Here is a 15,060-nt window from a genome sequence, read left to right as displayed (position 1 = left end):
ATATATATATATATATATATATATATATATATATATATATATATATATATATATATATATATATATATATATATATATATATATATATATATATATAGAGAGAGAGAGAGAGATCTGTTGATGAAAAGAAGTTCGGAAAGTGAGAAAAGTAAAACGTAAAACAAGAACAGTTAGTCATATGATATCACGAGAAAGAGAGAGAGAGAGAGAGAGAGAGAGAGAGAGAGAGAGAGAGAGAGAGAGAGAGAGAGAGAGAGAGAGAGAGAAATATGTTCATGAAAAGAAGCTCGGAAAGTGAGAAAAAAAATATAAAGGAAGAACAGCTGGCTTGGGAATATAGCAGTGCTTTTGTATCATAACCTCATATGATACCACGAGAGAGAGATTGTTGGAAGGTAAATTGGAAGAAAAACAACTGAATTAGATGATGAAACATTAGTGTACATAAACGTGAATATACACACAATTTTTATAGACTACTAAGAAATCACTGTATTAAGGGTTTCGACATTACGAAATGGTTCTGAACAGTCATTGTAATTTAATGTAGGAGGACAAATCCCCCTCCCCCCCAAAAAAGAAAAAAAAAATCTGAACTTTCGTACGTTCCTTAGGAAGAGAAGGCACCTAAGAGCCCTCCCAAAATAAAACCTCTGGCCGCCCCGTTAAGCAGGTATGCAAAAGAAAACCGGGGTAATGGTGGGTAACGGAGTGGCATGCTTATCTGGAGGGGGGATCAGCAATCTCCCCCTAAGGCCTGCGTGTGCCGATTAAGGTCAGAAGAATACTGTAAAAAGGGGAAAAGTAATCACCCTTCCTCTCCGGACTCGTTCGGGGTTTGTGTAGTAACCTATGGTCACTGGGTTAAAGTTTCTTTGGGAAAAATACGTTTTAACGTAAATTTGTCAATGGCTGATGCAAAACCTGTAGCTAATATTCTCTTTGGGAAAATGCGTTTTGAGGTAAATTTGTCAATTGCTTGTGCAAAACCTATGGTCGACTTTTCTGTGGGAAAATGCGTTTTAAGGTAAATTTATCAGTGGTTTGTGCAAAACCAGTAGTTAATATTCTCTTTAGGAAAATGCGTTTGAAGGTAAATTATCAATGGCTTGTGCAAAACCTGTAGTTAATATTCTCTTTGGGAAAATGCGTTGTAAGGTAAATTTATCAATGGCTTGTGCAAAGCCTATAGTTAATATTTTCTTAAGGAAAATGCATTTTCAGGTAAATTTATCAGTGGCTTGTGCAAAACCTGTAGTTGATATTCTCTTTGGGAAAATGCGATTTAAGATAAATTTATAAATGGCTTGTGCAAAACCTATAGTTAATATTCTCTTTGGGAATGCGTTTTAAGGTAAATTTATCAGTGGCTTGTGCAAAACCTTTAGTAAATATTCTCATTGGGAAAGTGCGTTTTAAGGTAAATTTATCAATGGCTTGTGCAAAACCTATATAGTTAATATTCTCTTTGGGAAAATGCGTTTTAAGGTAAATTTATCAATGGCTTGTCCAGTAACCTATGGTCAGTGGGTTAAAGATTCTTCGGGAAAATGCGTTTGAAGGTAAATTTATCAACATCCTTGCATTATGTATTTGGTCGAATTCGAACAAAACTGTTTTGGTGATTGTTGGAATTCGTATGGTTTGAGAAGCAATCTAAGGTATGAATCAATTCATTTTACTTATTCTAAGCAAGTGGGTCAAATTTGAATAAAACCATTTTGTTACTTGTTTGAATTCGTATGGTTTGCGAAGCAATTTGAGGTGTGACTCAATCAATTTAACTTATTTCAGTGCAAGCGATAGTAATTTCGACCAGTTCAGTTGTTGGGCATCTTGAAGAGTTTGCTGTTATCAGTAGTGCTACATTCTCCAAAGAGACTGTTTTTTGTTCTATTTGTTTTCTTTACTCATTGGCATGGTTACGCAGAAAGTTGTGTATTTATTTTAACATTAATATGACCAAAGGTTAAAGGTATTCTGACTCTTAACAAGTAATTAGAACTTTGGAGGGATAGGAATTTAACTTCTGAGGGTAAGGGACATCTTTCTTGTGGATTGCTCAGCCGTGGCGGAGTTTTGTGGTTATCGAATTTTGTATTTATTGATGCTCGCTGTACTTGCTCTCGGTATTAATTTTGTACTGAACAATTTCTGTAGATTATTATTATTATTATTATTATTATTATTATTATTATTATTATTATTATTATTATTATTATTATTATACTGAGTAAAAAACCACAATAATGTAAATGAGAGACTGTAGTTTTCTAAAATACAAAAAAGGTTAAAAAAATAGTCTCATTTACATTATTGTCGCTTTTTACTCATTATTTCTGGTCACAATGTAGTGATGCACCATAGGTTATTGTTATTATTATTATTATTATTATTATTATTATTATTATTATTATTATTATTATTATTATTATTATTATAAAAGGTATAGGACCACTCTTATAAATAAAAAATAAAATCCAAAATTCACCTGACATTCAGCTCGGGCATCTCTTCAAGGAAACTCTTGAGTAACGAATAAAAAAAATAAAAAAAAATAAAAAAACTTAAAAAAAAGCCACGTGACGAAAAATTTAACTCACCGTTCTGGAGAAAGAAGCAAGTAAGGCTTTCGACCACAAGTATGTCCCAACAATGTCTTGGTCTGCTTCGATTGTGGAGCCCAAGGTGGTGTCCCTTTTAAGTCTTGCGAAAGAGTGGAATGGAGGAAAGGAAGATCGGGAGAAGGGAAGGAAGGAGAGGTGGAGGAAGACTGGAATAAATGAAAGGCGAAGACTAAGGGGCATATCGGACAAAAGTAGTGATAAAAATAATTATGATTGTGTGGGGATTAATGATAGCGGAGAAGACTAGGCGTAGATGATAATGAAAATAATGAAGAAAAGACTTATACGAAGATTATTGATAGTGAAGAACTCAAGGCATAGATGATGGTGAAAATAATAATATAAAATAATTACGATTTGATGAGGATTAATGACAGCGGAGAACAAAAGGCATAGATGATAAGGAAAATAATAATAAAAAAAAATTATAATTATATAATGATTAATGATAGCGGAGAACGAAAGGCATAGGCGATAAGAAAAATAGTAATAAAAATAATGATAATTATGTGAAGATTCCTGACAGCGAAGAACAAAAGGCATTGACGAATAAGAAAAATATTAGTAGTAATAATAACTATATATGAGGATTAATGGTAATGATAGCGATGATAATAACTATGATTATGATGATAAGAGAAATGATAACGATGACACAGGAAACGCGAATAATTAAAAACAGGACATCGAGAATGGCAGCAATATCAAGGATAATATTGTTAGCAACGACAGAGGAAGAAGAAGAAGAAAAATGGGGGTTGGTAATAGGAAGAATGTGAGGATTAGGAGGGATGGGGGTGGGGAAGGGATTTGGCGGGGATCGAGGGGAGGGGCTGGTGAATGAATCCCCCCCCCTTCTCCCACCCCCCGCCCCCTTCGAGTGTCACTGGACTGTGACTCGGCACAGCAGGATCACATGACACTTCGTTTTCCCAGGACCTTAAAACACTCCTCGGGAATTCTAACTCCTCTCCCGCCCCTTCCCCTTCCCCTTTCCCCACCCTTGCCCTCCTTATTCCTCCCTTTCACCCCACCCCCATCCCCTCAAAGGCGCTCCATTCGGCCATTTTAACATTAACGACTCTATTCTTCTTCTTCCATTCATTTTAGAGAAGGGTGAATTTGTAAAAAAAAAAAAAAAAAAAAAAAAAAAGGAGAGACGCTGGGCATAGTAAAGTGGAATTAAGAAAACTATGATGATGATAATAATAGTAATAATAATAATAATAATAATATAATAATAATAATAATAATAGAAGTTTTTTCGTTTTTGAGAGGGGTGAATTTGTTAATAAAAGGAGAAACGTTGGGCTTGGTAAACTGGAATTCAGAAAACTATGATGATAATAATAATAATAATAATAATAATAATAATAATAATAATAATAATAAACAACAACAACAATAATAATAATAATAGCAGTAGAAGTTTTTTCGTTTTAAAGAAGGGTGAATTTTTTTTAAAAAATGGAGAAACGTTGGGCTTAGTAAACTGGAATTCAGAAAACTTATGATAATAATAATAATAATAATAATAATAATAATAATAATAATAATAATAATAATAATAATAATAGTAGTAGTAGTTTTTTTATCATATCTGGATACTGTTACCATTTCTCAAGAGTTTGACACCTGTTCTAGTTAGGTGGTATTGTTTTCCGTATCGGAGAGGACCACTCCCGTCTTATATTACATCTCCAAATTAATTTGAAAATATTAATCTAAGCTCCAGAGACCAATTTCTGTCGTTGTAAGCGAGTCGCTATATATATTATCTTTATTTGTGTTCATATGAAAGGGAGAAACAGTCTTTGTTTGCTTGAGATGAAAGTCCTCTATAACACGAATATAATAGAGATACGATCTGTTTCAGAAGAAAGTCCTCTATAGCAAGAATACAAGAGAGGAATACAGTTTTTTTGTGCTTCAGGTTAAAGTCTTCTATAGCACAAATACAAGAGAGAAATACAGTCATAATTTGCTTCAGATGAAAGTCCTCTATAACAGGAATACAATAGAGAAATACAGTCATAATTTGCTCAGATGAAAGTCCTCTATAGCAGGAATACAATAGAGAAAAAAAGTCTTTATGTGCTTCAGATGAAAGTCTTCGATAGCAGAAACATAAGAGAGAAATACAGTCATAATCTGCTCAGATGAAAGTCCTCTATAAACGAACACAAGAGAGAAAAACAGTCTTTGTGTGCTTCAGATGAAAGTCTTCTATCGCACGAATATGAGAGAGAAATGCAATCTTTATTTGCTTCAGATGAAAGTCCTCTATAGCACGAATACGAGAAATGCAGTCTTTATTTGTGTCAGATGAAAGTCCTCAATAACACGAATATCAAGTCTAGTAGGTGCAGAAGACTTCGCTGCTTACAACCGCAGAGAGAGAGAGAGGTCTGAATTAATGTCCGATCATTTTTAACTGCCAGTACTTCAGGCTGCTTTTTATGGCTCATCATTATGACGATATTTTTATGGCTTATTTTAGCATTCGCTAGGAAGGTAGCGGCTTTCACTTCTCAGCCTTGATCGGTGGAGGTATTCACCAATTCATAATTCGCTCCGAGTATGTCGTTGATTTGACGAGTGGTCTATATGAAATAGTTACTCTTATCATTGTCAGTGATGATGATGACGACGAGAATGATGATCATTATTATTATCATCACTGTCATCATTATTTGCAATTGTCATTCTTGTTATCACTGTTGCGTTGGTTGCCAGTCAGGTAACAGTAAATTCAAGGTATTTTGAATTGTACATAAAATTATCCTTTTGCAAAACGTCACCTCTCTCTCTCTCTCTCTCTCTCTCTCTCTCTCTCTCTCTCTCTCTCTCTCTCTCTCTCTCTCTCTCTCTCTCTCTCTCTCTCATATGAAGAATTTCTGATCAATATCTTCTCATTCCAGATACCAAGAACAGTGTGGGACTCGTGGGGAACATAGAAGAAATAGCGCACAACGCCATCGTTGTATACTGGAGCCCATTAGATACTGGAGCAAAGGTATGTACCGGAGACTGGTTTAATATTGTATCGATGTAAACATTATATAATGCTGTCTTTCATTAGATACAGTGAATGAATACAATGTAGACTTATGTTTGTTAAAGAGACTATTACAGAGAGTTAGGTTTTGGTCTTAATTTTTTTTTTTTCGAGGTCAGTTGTTATCGAAATGGTCAGATCTGGTTCTGACCATAAATATGGAAAACGTATTTACGATTCCTGTTTTTTTTTTTCTTTTCTTGGCGAATTTTATATAAGCAGGTGTTTACATGCCATTTTTTGTTGTCTGTAAAAGAAAACTATTGTGCCGGCTTTGTCTGTCCATCCGCGCTTTATTCTGTCCGCAGTTTTTCTGTCCGCCCTCAGATCTTAAAAACTTATAAGGCTAGAGGACCGCAAATTGGTATGCTGCGCTGATCATCCACCCTCCAGTCATCAAACATACCAAATTGCAGCCCTCTAGCCTCAGTAGTTTTTATTTTATTTAAAGTTAAAGTTAGCCATAATCGTGCTTCTGGCAACGATATAAGCCAGGTCACCACCGGGCCGTGGTTAAAGTTTCATGGGTCGCGGCTCACACAGCATTATACCGAGACCACCGAAAGATAGATCTATTTTCGGTGGCCTTGATTATACGCTGTAGCGGCTGTACAGAAAATTCGATTGCGCCGAAGAAATCCGGCAAATTTGACTTGTTTTCCTTAAAAACTCTATGGCAGAATGGATTAAATCTTTCTCCAAGGTGAGGCTCTCTAATTAGTTTAGCAGTCGCTGGATGGCTCTGGTAATTATCAAACAGAACAATTAATTTTTTAAATTGTCATTCTTCCGCTGTTATTTTTGTTTCAGAGATCGTTTGGTTGAATACAATATCAGAACATACTTGTTCAGCCCGATATGCCCTTAATAAACCCATATATTCAGCGCAATTTTAAATTGCTACTTTTGTTGTATATATATATATATATATATATATATATATATATATATATATATATATATATATATATATATATATATATATATATATATATATATATATATATATATATATATATATATATGGCGCCACCATAATCTTGACCTTAGTAATAAGCAATTGTAGGCTCAGCACTTCATGTACTACTATGTAAGTATAATGAAGTAAAAAAAAAACTGATCCGTCTTTCGAAATGAATTAACCAACACCCCTCCCCTTCCCTTCCCTTCTCCCCCCCTCCCATTCCCTCCCCTTCCCCTTCTTTCTCTTCTCCCTCCCCTCCTCCACCTCCCCTGCATGTTCTAGCATCTAAATTCTCCTCTTTGTTCGTAGAGCCGTTTGGTTCGTTATAGAATGGGAGGTATGTTATCTACCAAGAGTACGAATCCATTAACACCTCCCGTGTTTGGTTGCACAGATGCGATAATGCAATTCTCACTTTTGTTTATTTCTTGTTCGTCCGTGGTGTACATTGTAGGTGTGTATCTGTGCGCACACATACGCGCACACACACACAAATATATACAGTATATATATATATATATATATATATATATATATATATATATATATATATATAATTATACTTATATATGTGTGTATGTATGTATGTATGTATGTATACAGTATATGTATATGTATATATATATATATATATATATATATATATATATATATATATATATATATATATGTATATGTATATGTATATACATATATATATTTGTATATATATATATATATATATATATATATATATATATATATATATATATATATATATATATATATATATATATATATATATATATATATATATATATATATATATATATATATAATTGCATGCGCTTGCTCAGTGATTCTCCGTAACGGTGTCATGTCAGTAAAAACTGAAACTATCTCATGTATACTCCTAAGAATGATGTCCGGTTTTTTTTTTTTTTTTTTTTTTACTGAACACACAGACGATCAGTAAGATATGGACATCTTCCTCTGACTGTTTCAACACTTAATTAGAGCCAGAGTCTCACCTTCGACAGGGCTGTGGATTTTCTTCATACGAGTTTACCTAAGTGGTTCTACAATCCTGACCTTGTCTGTCAGCGGAGCGCCTTAATTAAAAGCCATCTAGTGGCATATTAACATGCCAAGTGTTTTTGAAGCTTAGCAGGGGGGTAAAATGGCCCCATAGGAAGGGGTCTGGTCCTTGTAAATTCTTCTGCATCTTTGATCGCAAGCTCTGTGCTCTTGTCAGTAAGGGCTGATCAGGGATCACAAGCCCATCCAGGAACAATACCAGCCTAATCTGCAGACAAGGAGCAACTCTGTTCATTATTCTGGTTCTGAGGAGGGGCAGAAAAAATCGAGGTATATACTGCACAGTATATGCCTGAGTGTTCCTCATTGGTTCTATGTACAGGGTTATCATATCTCTTCGCTTTGCATTTGTATTGCAGTTTATTCTCTCTCTCTCTCTCTCTCTCTCTCTCTCTCTCTCTCTCTCTCTCTCTCTCTCTCTCTCTCTCTCTCTCTCTGTATATATATACATACATACATATACATATATATAAGTATATATTCTGTATAAATATATATGTAAATATATGTATATAATTTATATATATATATATATATATATATATATATATATATATATATGTATGTATATGTATATATATATATATATATATATATATATATATATATATATATATATATATATATATATATATATATATTCTATTGTCCACCAGAAAGGAATAAAGCCCTTAAAATACCTCTGAATTCCTCAAGAAAGGAATAGTTACAAAAAACTCAGAGATTGTTGACTTTCATTGGAGAGAGAGAGAAGGGGGGGGGGATAGCTAACTGCGGTTGCTGCCTGAACAGGTGTTGGGTGTAAACCCTCTTTGCTTTATCAGGTCAAGTAGCCTGGCGACGTGCCCCTGGAGTGGTGATAATTGATTTCCCACTAAAACTTCGCCAAGTTGCTTTAAAAGTCAATCAGGGTGGTAGCACCAGCAGCAGCACCACCTCACCTCAAGAATATCGACGTCTCTGGGCGGCGTCTGCTAATGCTGCTTTTCTCCCTGCTACTTTTCTCGTCGCTGCTTTTTTTCTGCTGCTTTTCTCTGTGCTGCTTTTTATGCTACTTTTCTCGCTACTGCTTTTCGTTCTATTGTTTTTCTGTCTGCTGCTTCTCTCCACGCTGCTTTCCGCCCTTTTATTTTTTCTTTCTGCTGGTTTTCTTCCTGCTGCTTTTCTCCATGTTAATTTTCTTTCTGCTGCTTTTCTCTCTCTATTACTTTTCTTTCTGCTGCTTTTCTCCCTGTTACCTATCTGGTAAATTTCTAATACAGTTATGGAATGCCTGAGAGACTGAAGGCTGATAACAGGAGAGTTCAAAATTAAAAAAAAAAAAAGTTTTTGATAACGGTTTGAAATATCAAGTTGAATGAGTAAGTGAGGTCTGCGTGTATCTAATGGCCGTGTGAACTCACTTATGATTATTATTACTTTTATTTTTAGTTTTTTATCATCTCATTTCTTTTGTGCTCTTGCATATTATTCCCTTGTATTTTTTCCTTTTTTTTCCAGTAGACATAATTTTTTAATATTCTTTTCTTCTATGCGTGTATTTTTTGGTTATTTTTTTCTCCAATTTTAATTTCATTCTTTTCATTCCATGCAATTTTTCTTTTTTTAGCGTTTTGCCTTAATTTTCCTTTTGGCTTTTTTCTCATTAAATATCTTTGGAGTGATTTTTACTCTATGAATTTCTTCTTACTTTTCTTCCTACTTCTTTTAAACCTCTATTCTTACTTCTTCACTCTCTGATTTTTCTCTCGTTGTTCTTGCGCATATATTCTTAGCTCTTTATTCTTCGTAGACTTGCCGATTTTTCTTCCCGTTCTCATTTTTATCGTCCTGTTATACGTTCGTCTCATATTACTTTCTTGTGAGTCTTTCTCTCTTCCTCTTCTTCTTCTTCTTCTTCTTCTTCTTCTTCTTCTTCTTCTTCTTCTTCTTCTTCTTCTATTATACGTTCGTCTCTTATTACTTTCTTGTGAGTCTTTTCTCTTCTTCTTCTTCTTCTTCTTCTTCTTCCTAAGAGAGGTCGAGAGAATAGACCAGTGCTTGTAAGATTTCCCCGTAACAACTTTGATATGGCGTATTACATTGATTATCCTATCCATAATGACTGGTCTGGGTATTCTCTCCCCGGCTCTCGAGGGCTCTGTATTACACCACTTTCTCTCTCTCTCTCTCTCTCTCTCTCTCTCTCTCACACACACACACACACACACACACACACACACACACACACACACACACACACACACACACACACACACACATTTCTACCATAACAAATTTCTTGATAAAAATTTTTTCCTAACGAGACACTATATACACACACACACACACACACACATATATATATATATATATATATATATATATATATATATATATATATATATATATATGTGTGTGTGTGTGTGTGTGTGTGTGTGTGTGTGTGTGTGTGTGTGTGTGTGTACTGTATATATGTAGCGTTAAATATTAAGCCCAAGAAAATATAAGAAAGTAAAGCAAAATCATCAAGTATTATTACAAGGACAGAATAAAAGATTAGGAAAGCTAGATGAGGAAATGTCAATACGACAAATATATATGTATATATATACATATGTATATGTCAAATCTACGGGTATACTTCATTTTATAGTCACTGGCATATGCAACTACATACGCACTTCTAGATTCCTTCCTATTTAAGTCAGTAACTTAAATATTCCGTGGATCTACGTACTAATAAATGTTCTTTTATTTGAGTTGACGTAACTTTTCCTAGTCCCCCCCCCCCACATATCGAACTTTCCCAATATTCCCCCAGTTTTGTAATGAAAATCCACAATTATATAGTAAATATATTACTAAGTAAAATAAACAAAAACTTTCGAACACCTGAATGGTGTTCCTCATCGGTGTTTTAGTTTTCTGTAAAGAAAAATATTGTGATGGCTTTGTCTTTCTGTCCGCACTCAGATCTTAAAAATTACTGAGGCTAGAGGGCTGCAAATTGTTATGTTGATCACCCACTCTCCGATCATCAATCATACCAAATTGCAGCCCTCTAGCCTCTGTAGTTTTTATTTTATTTACGGTTAAAGTTAGCCATAATCATGCTTCTGGCAACTATATAGGATAGACCACCACCGGGCCATGGTTAAAATTTCATGGGCCCTGTCTCATACAGCATTATACCGAGACCACCGAAAGATAGATCTGTTTTCGGTGGCCTTGATTATATGCTGTACAGAAAACTCGATTGCGCTGAAGAAACTCCGACGCATTTTTTACTTTTTTTTTTTATTAGTCCCCATATTAATTTACAGAATTGTTAATAAAACAAAAGTCGAAGAATTGGAATGCATGAATCTTTTTTTTTTTTTTTTTTTTTTTTTTTTTTTTTTTTTTAACTGAAGGAAGGTGCCCACTCTAAGCGCTAGATAACAGAAAGAGATTGAAGGCAGGAGAATATTGTAAAGCATTTATAAAAAGAATAAAGGCAGGAAAGTATATATGTGTAATGAACGGTCATTGCTTTTGACTAGGGCATTAATTACGGAAGGAATTATGGAGGAAAAGAGTAGAAATGAGGTTGCTTTCATATTTAGAGGGTCAAATCTCTGCCCCGACCTACATTCGTTACATAAAATAATGTTCCTTTGTGCTTTAGAGTAAATCATATTAAGATACGTATTTGCAAAGTACCGAGCAACTGGTAAATTTCAGGGCAACAGTTTTGAATGATCCTGTAATTGGCCTAAATACTCTCGCTTATTTATAGTCGAAGATTATGTATTCCATACTTCGATATGTATAATTACATAACTAACTCTTCGACGAGTAATATCACAAAGAACGAACATCCCAAGGGTGAAAATGTTGAAAACAGTGAGACACCTTTCTGCAGCTGCTCTCTAAATGCCATCACCTTTCAGAAGTCAGAAGTGATACTTTGTGTATACAATCTCCCGTCCTTCGGTCTGGGAGCTATCATATCTCCGCTGGTCTTTGCTTTATGCCGGGCCACCTCTTTTGTGATTGGGCATCCTCTCAGTGGCTAATCAGCTCTGTGCCCAGGTGTCGTAGGGGTGGGTATCTGTTCAAACCCAAAGTGGTTGTTGGAGGAGTTAGGAGCTATCGTTTTGAATATCAATTAGCCCGAAGTTCTCTCTCTCTCTCTCTCTCTCTCTCTCTCTCTCTCTCTCTCTCTCTCTCTCTCTCTCTCTCTCTCTTTGTAACAGGCTGTTCCATTTTAATGTAATTTTTGAAGGCCATCGACTCATCACTTCTCTTAAAGTCAGTTGACCTTTACCAACAATAGACTCCACTGTCTTCGTACAGATAAATCGTGGGGGAGTTTCAGTGTTTTCCACAAAATTATTCCACGTTTTTTGAGGAATTTTCCGCTTCCTTTGTCCATAGCTGCGACTGATGCCAAGACTTTTTATAACTTTTTATAAATTTTTATAAATTTTTTCTACTGGAGCCAAGATTTCCTAAGGCTTCTCCTCACCTCCGGGTATAAATTTGCTAAGAAAAATTGTCTCTTTTTTTGTGATGCTGAGGAATTTTTATACTTTTTGAGGGGGGAGATTTTTTTGTTTTTCATTTTTTCTTTAACTTAAACGTAAAATTTTCCTGTTTTTGTCAGTACTTCGAAATCTCAATAAGAAGTGACATACTGTCTTCCCATGTCCCATTCTTCGTCAAACGATTTTGCGTAGTTAATTTTTACTGCGTTATTAAAAGTCATGTTAAGGAATTTGGAAGATTTTTTTATCACTAGACGAACTTTTTTCTTTTTTTTTTTTTGTCAAAAGACCTTTGTTGTCTTTCTCTAGTTCGGATAATTTTGCCTAGATTTGTATTACTGTAGTGTTAGGGGTTGATGATTCCAGGTTTTCCAACCAAATTGCAAATGTGAAATTTAAATGGTAAAAATTTGCCAAAGAGGCAGTTTATATTATATATATATATATATATATATATATATATATATATATATATATATATATATATATATGTATGTATAATCTGTATTTCTCATCCGCAAAGGATGCAGTATACTTACTAATATATATATATATATATATATATATATATATATATATATATATATATATATATATATATATATATATATATATATATATATACATATATATATATATATAGCTTTATCTGTGTGCATTGACTTAATCATCACATATGCTTACGAAACTGACGATTGATTGACAATGTCTTTTTATTTCCAGATCAGCGTGGCCATTCAATGTTTAAGTACGGATTTCAGCAGTCAAAAGGGAGTAAAGGTAAGGCGCTGGGGTCATTTCATCTCTCTCTCAATTTTAAGGCAGCGCATCTTCAAAAGGTACTTGGGCTTAGTTGGAATTTTTTAATAATAATACTAATAATAATGATTATATAATAATAATAATAGTAAAAATAATAACAATGATAATATTCTTTCATTTTGGGCAGTGCATCTTCAGAAAAGTTCTTGATTTTAATGGGATGTTTAATAATAATAGTAATAATAATAATAATGATAATAATAATATTATTATTATTATTATTATTATTATTATTATCATTATTATTGTAAAAATATTAATAATTTTCATTTTTATTGTTGGTATTATTTTTATTATTATTATTATTGTTATTGTTGTTGTTGTTGTTGGGTAATAAACACAGATACAAAGACTAAATTAGGGAGTGAGAAAGAACGAGTGAGAGGAGAGTACAGCCCCAAGGATAAGATAAAAATCTAATACACTTTAACAGGATGAAAATGTGCTCGCATGAAGCCTTATTTACAAAGCAGCAGAAGGTGGACGAAAACGGCTGGCGAGAGAATTGGAAACCTTTGCAAATGGCGTTTAACTAAAGCCTTCAAAGTATAAAGAGGTCCTCCCTCCCCCTCTCCCGCTCCCCAGCCCCTCCACACAGTCTAGTCTCGCTTATCGAGCGTTACAATATAAGCAAATAGTGGGTTTGGGTATGATCCCCTTTGATTACATTATGTATTTATTCCCCCCCCCCTCCCCTTCCCCCTCTCCTCCCCTGCCATTTTGGCTTCTTGGTGGTTCGCTCTTTTGGTGGATAGATGGTTTGGAGAGGGGAGGGGGAGGAGGAATTCCCTCAGAAGGTACTCTGAAGTATTTTGAGAGTAAAAGAAAGTTAATAGAAATGAGTTTCTGGACATTCTGAAAAAGAAAGCAATGGGCGTCCTTTTTTGTATATCACAAGTGTTATTACAAGTACATATGTATCTGGTAAAAGTGACCAGTAGATTCTACATATATATATATATATATATATATATATATATATATATATATATATATATATATATATATATATATATATATATATATATATATATATATATATATATATTTATATATATATATATATATATATATATATATATATATAATATATTTATATATATAATTATATATATAATATATACTGTATATATTATATACATATATAATACGTGTGTGTGTATGTGTATGTAAACATTAATCCATTCCCTCCAACGGGATGTCTGCGGAGACAAAAACACAACACAAGCTGTGGCTGCTTCAGTCAATCCGTGCTGAGTTTGTGGCCTTATCCATGTCGTTCCCCCCAAAATTTTGTAAGCGGCATCAGCGCAGTTTCCCTTTTATCAAGAGGTCGCTAAAACACTGGGTCCAAAGCTCAACTTAGACGCCTGTCATAATCCGGGAACCTTTGTAGAAATAGAGATATTAGTATGTAGTATTCTGTACCTTGCTACCAGTCTGGATGGCTTTCGATTGATTATAAAGCTCTTGACAATCCCATTACTCCCAGTTAATTGTACAGGTCGTAGGTATTCCCCATTACTCCGAGTTGAAAAGTTAATAGAATTTCCCATTTCTCCTAATTACGTAGCACCCCATTACTTCCATCTGATTAGAAGGTTCGTCAACTCTCCCTTAATTTCAAAAGTGCCTAAGTTTCCCGTGGTACTTCTAGTCACCTATATTACTTCTATTTTATTATAAAGCTTAGAATATTCCCCATTATTCCCACTTAATTATAAAGTTCACGCGATTTCCCACACGCTCCCAGTTTTAAACTTAAAGCTCTGAACATTCCCCATTTCACTCTTAACTGTCTCTCCGCTGCTCGACTGTTCATAATTTATCTTCATTATTTCTCTAATAAACGATAGAGGATGCAGAAACTAGTCGGCTCAGGTTTCCTTTTCAATTAAATACGAGAGAGAGAGAAAGAGAGAGAGAGAGAGAGAGAGAGAGAGGATCGTCAGTCGAGTTGAAGGAGGACCATTGTGTATGTGTGTTTGTGTGTGCTCTATT

General features: G+C 34.2%; 1 protein-coding gene across 3 annotated transcripts in view; it reads left to right on the top strand.

The window, feature by feature from the left end:
• Positions 1-15,060, top strand: part of grh (grainy head) — a 378,710-nt gene that overhangs the window by 347,540 nt on the left and 16,110 nt on the right. For all 3 annotated transcript variants that reach the window (XM_067110721.1, XM_067110722.1, XM_067110719.1), the window contains 2 exons: positions 5,549-5,643; positions 12,961-13,017. In XM_067110721.1, coding sequence (XP_066966822.1) covers positions 5,549-5,643; positions 12,961-13,017 — 152 coding nt within the window. The remainder of the gene's footprint in view (positions 1-5,548; positions 5,644-12,960; positions 13,018-15,060) is intronic.

The sequence above is a fragment of the Macrobrachium rosenbergii genome, chromosome 10, assembly GCF_040412425.1.
Source record: "Macrobrachium rosenbergii isolate ZJJX-2024 chromosome 10, ASM4041242v1, whole genome shotgun sequence".
Classification (NCBI taxonomy): Eukaryota; Metazoa; Arthropoda; class Malacostraca; order Decapoda; family Palaemonidae; genus Macrobrachium; species Macrobrachium rosenbergii.
The sequence above is the reverse complement of the archived record's forward strand: the minus strand, read 5'-3'. Positions and strand labels throughout refer to the sequence as shown.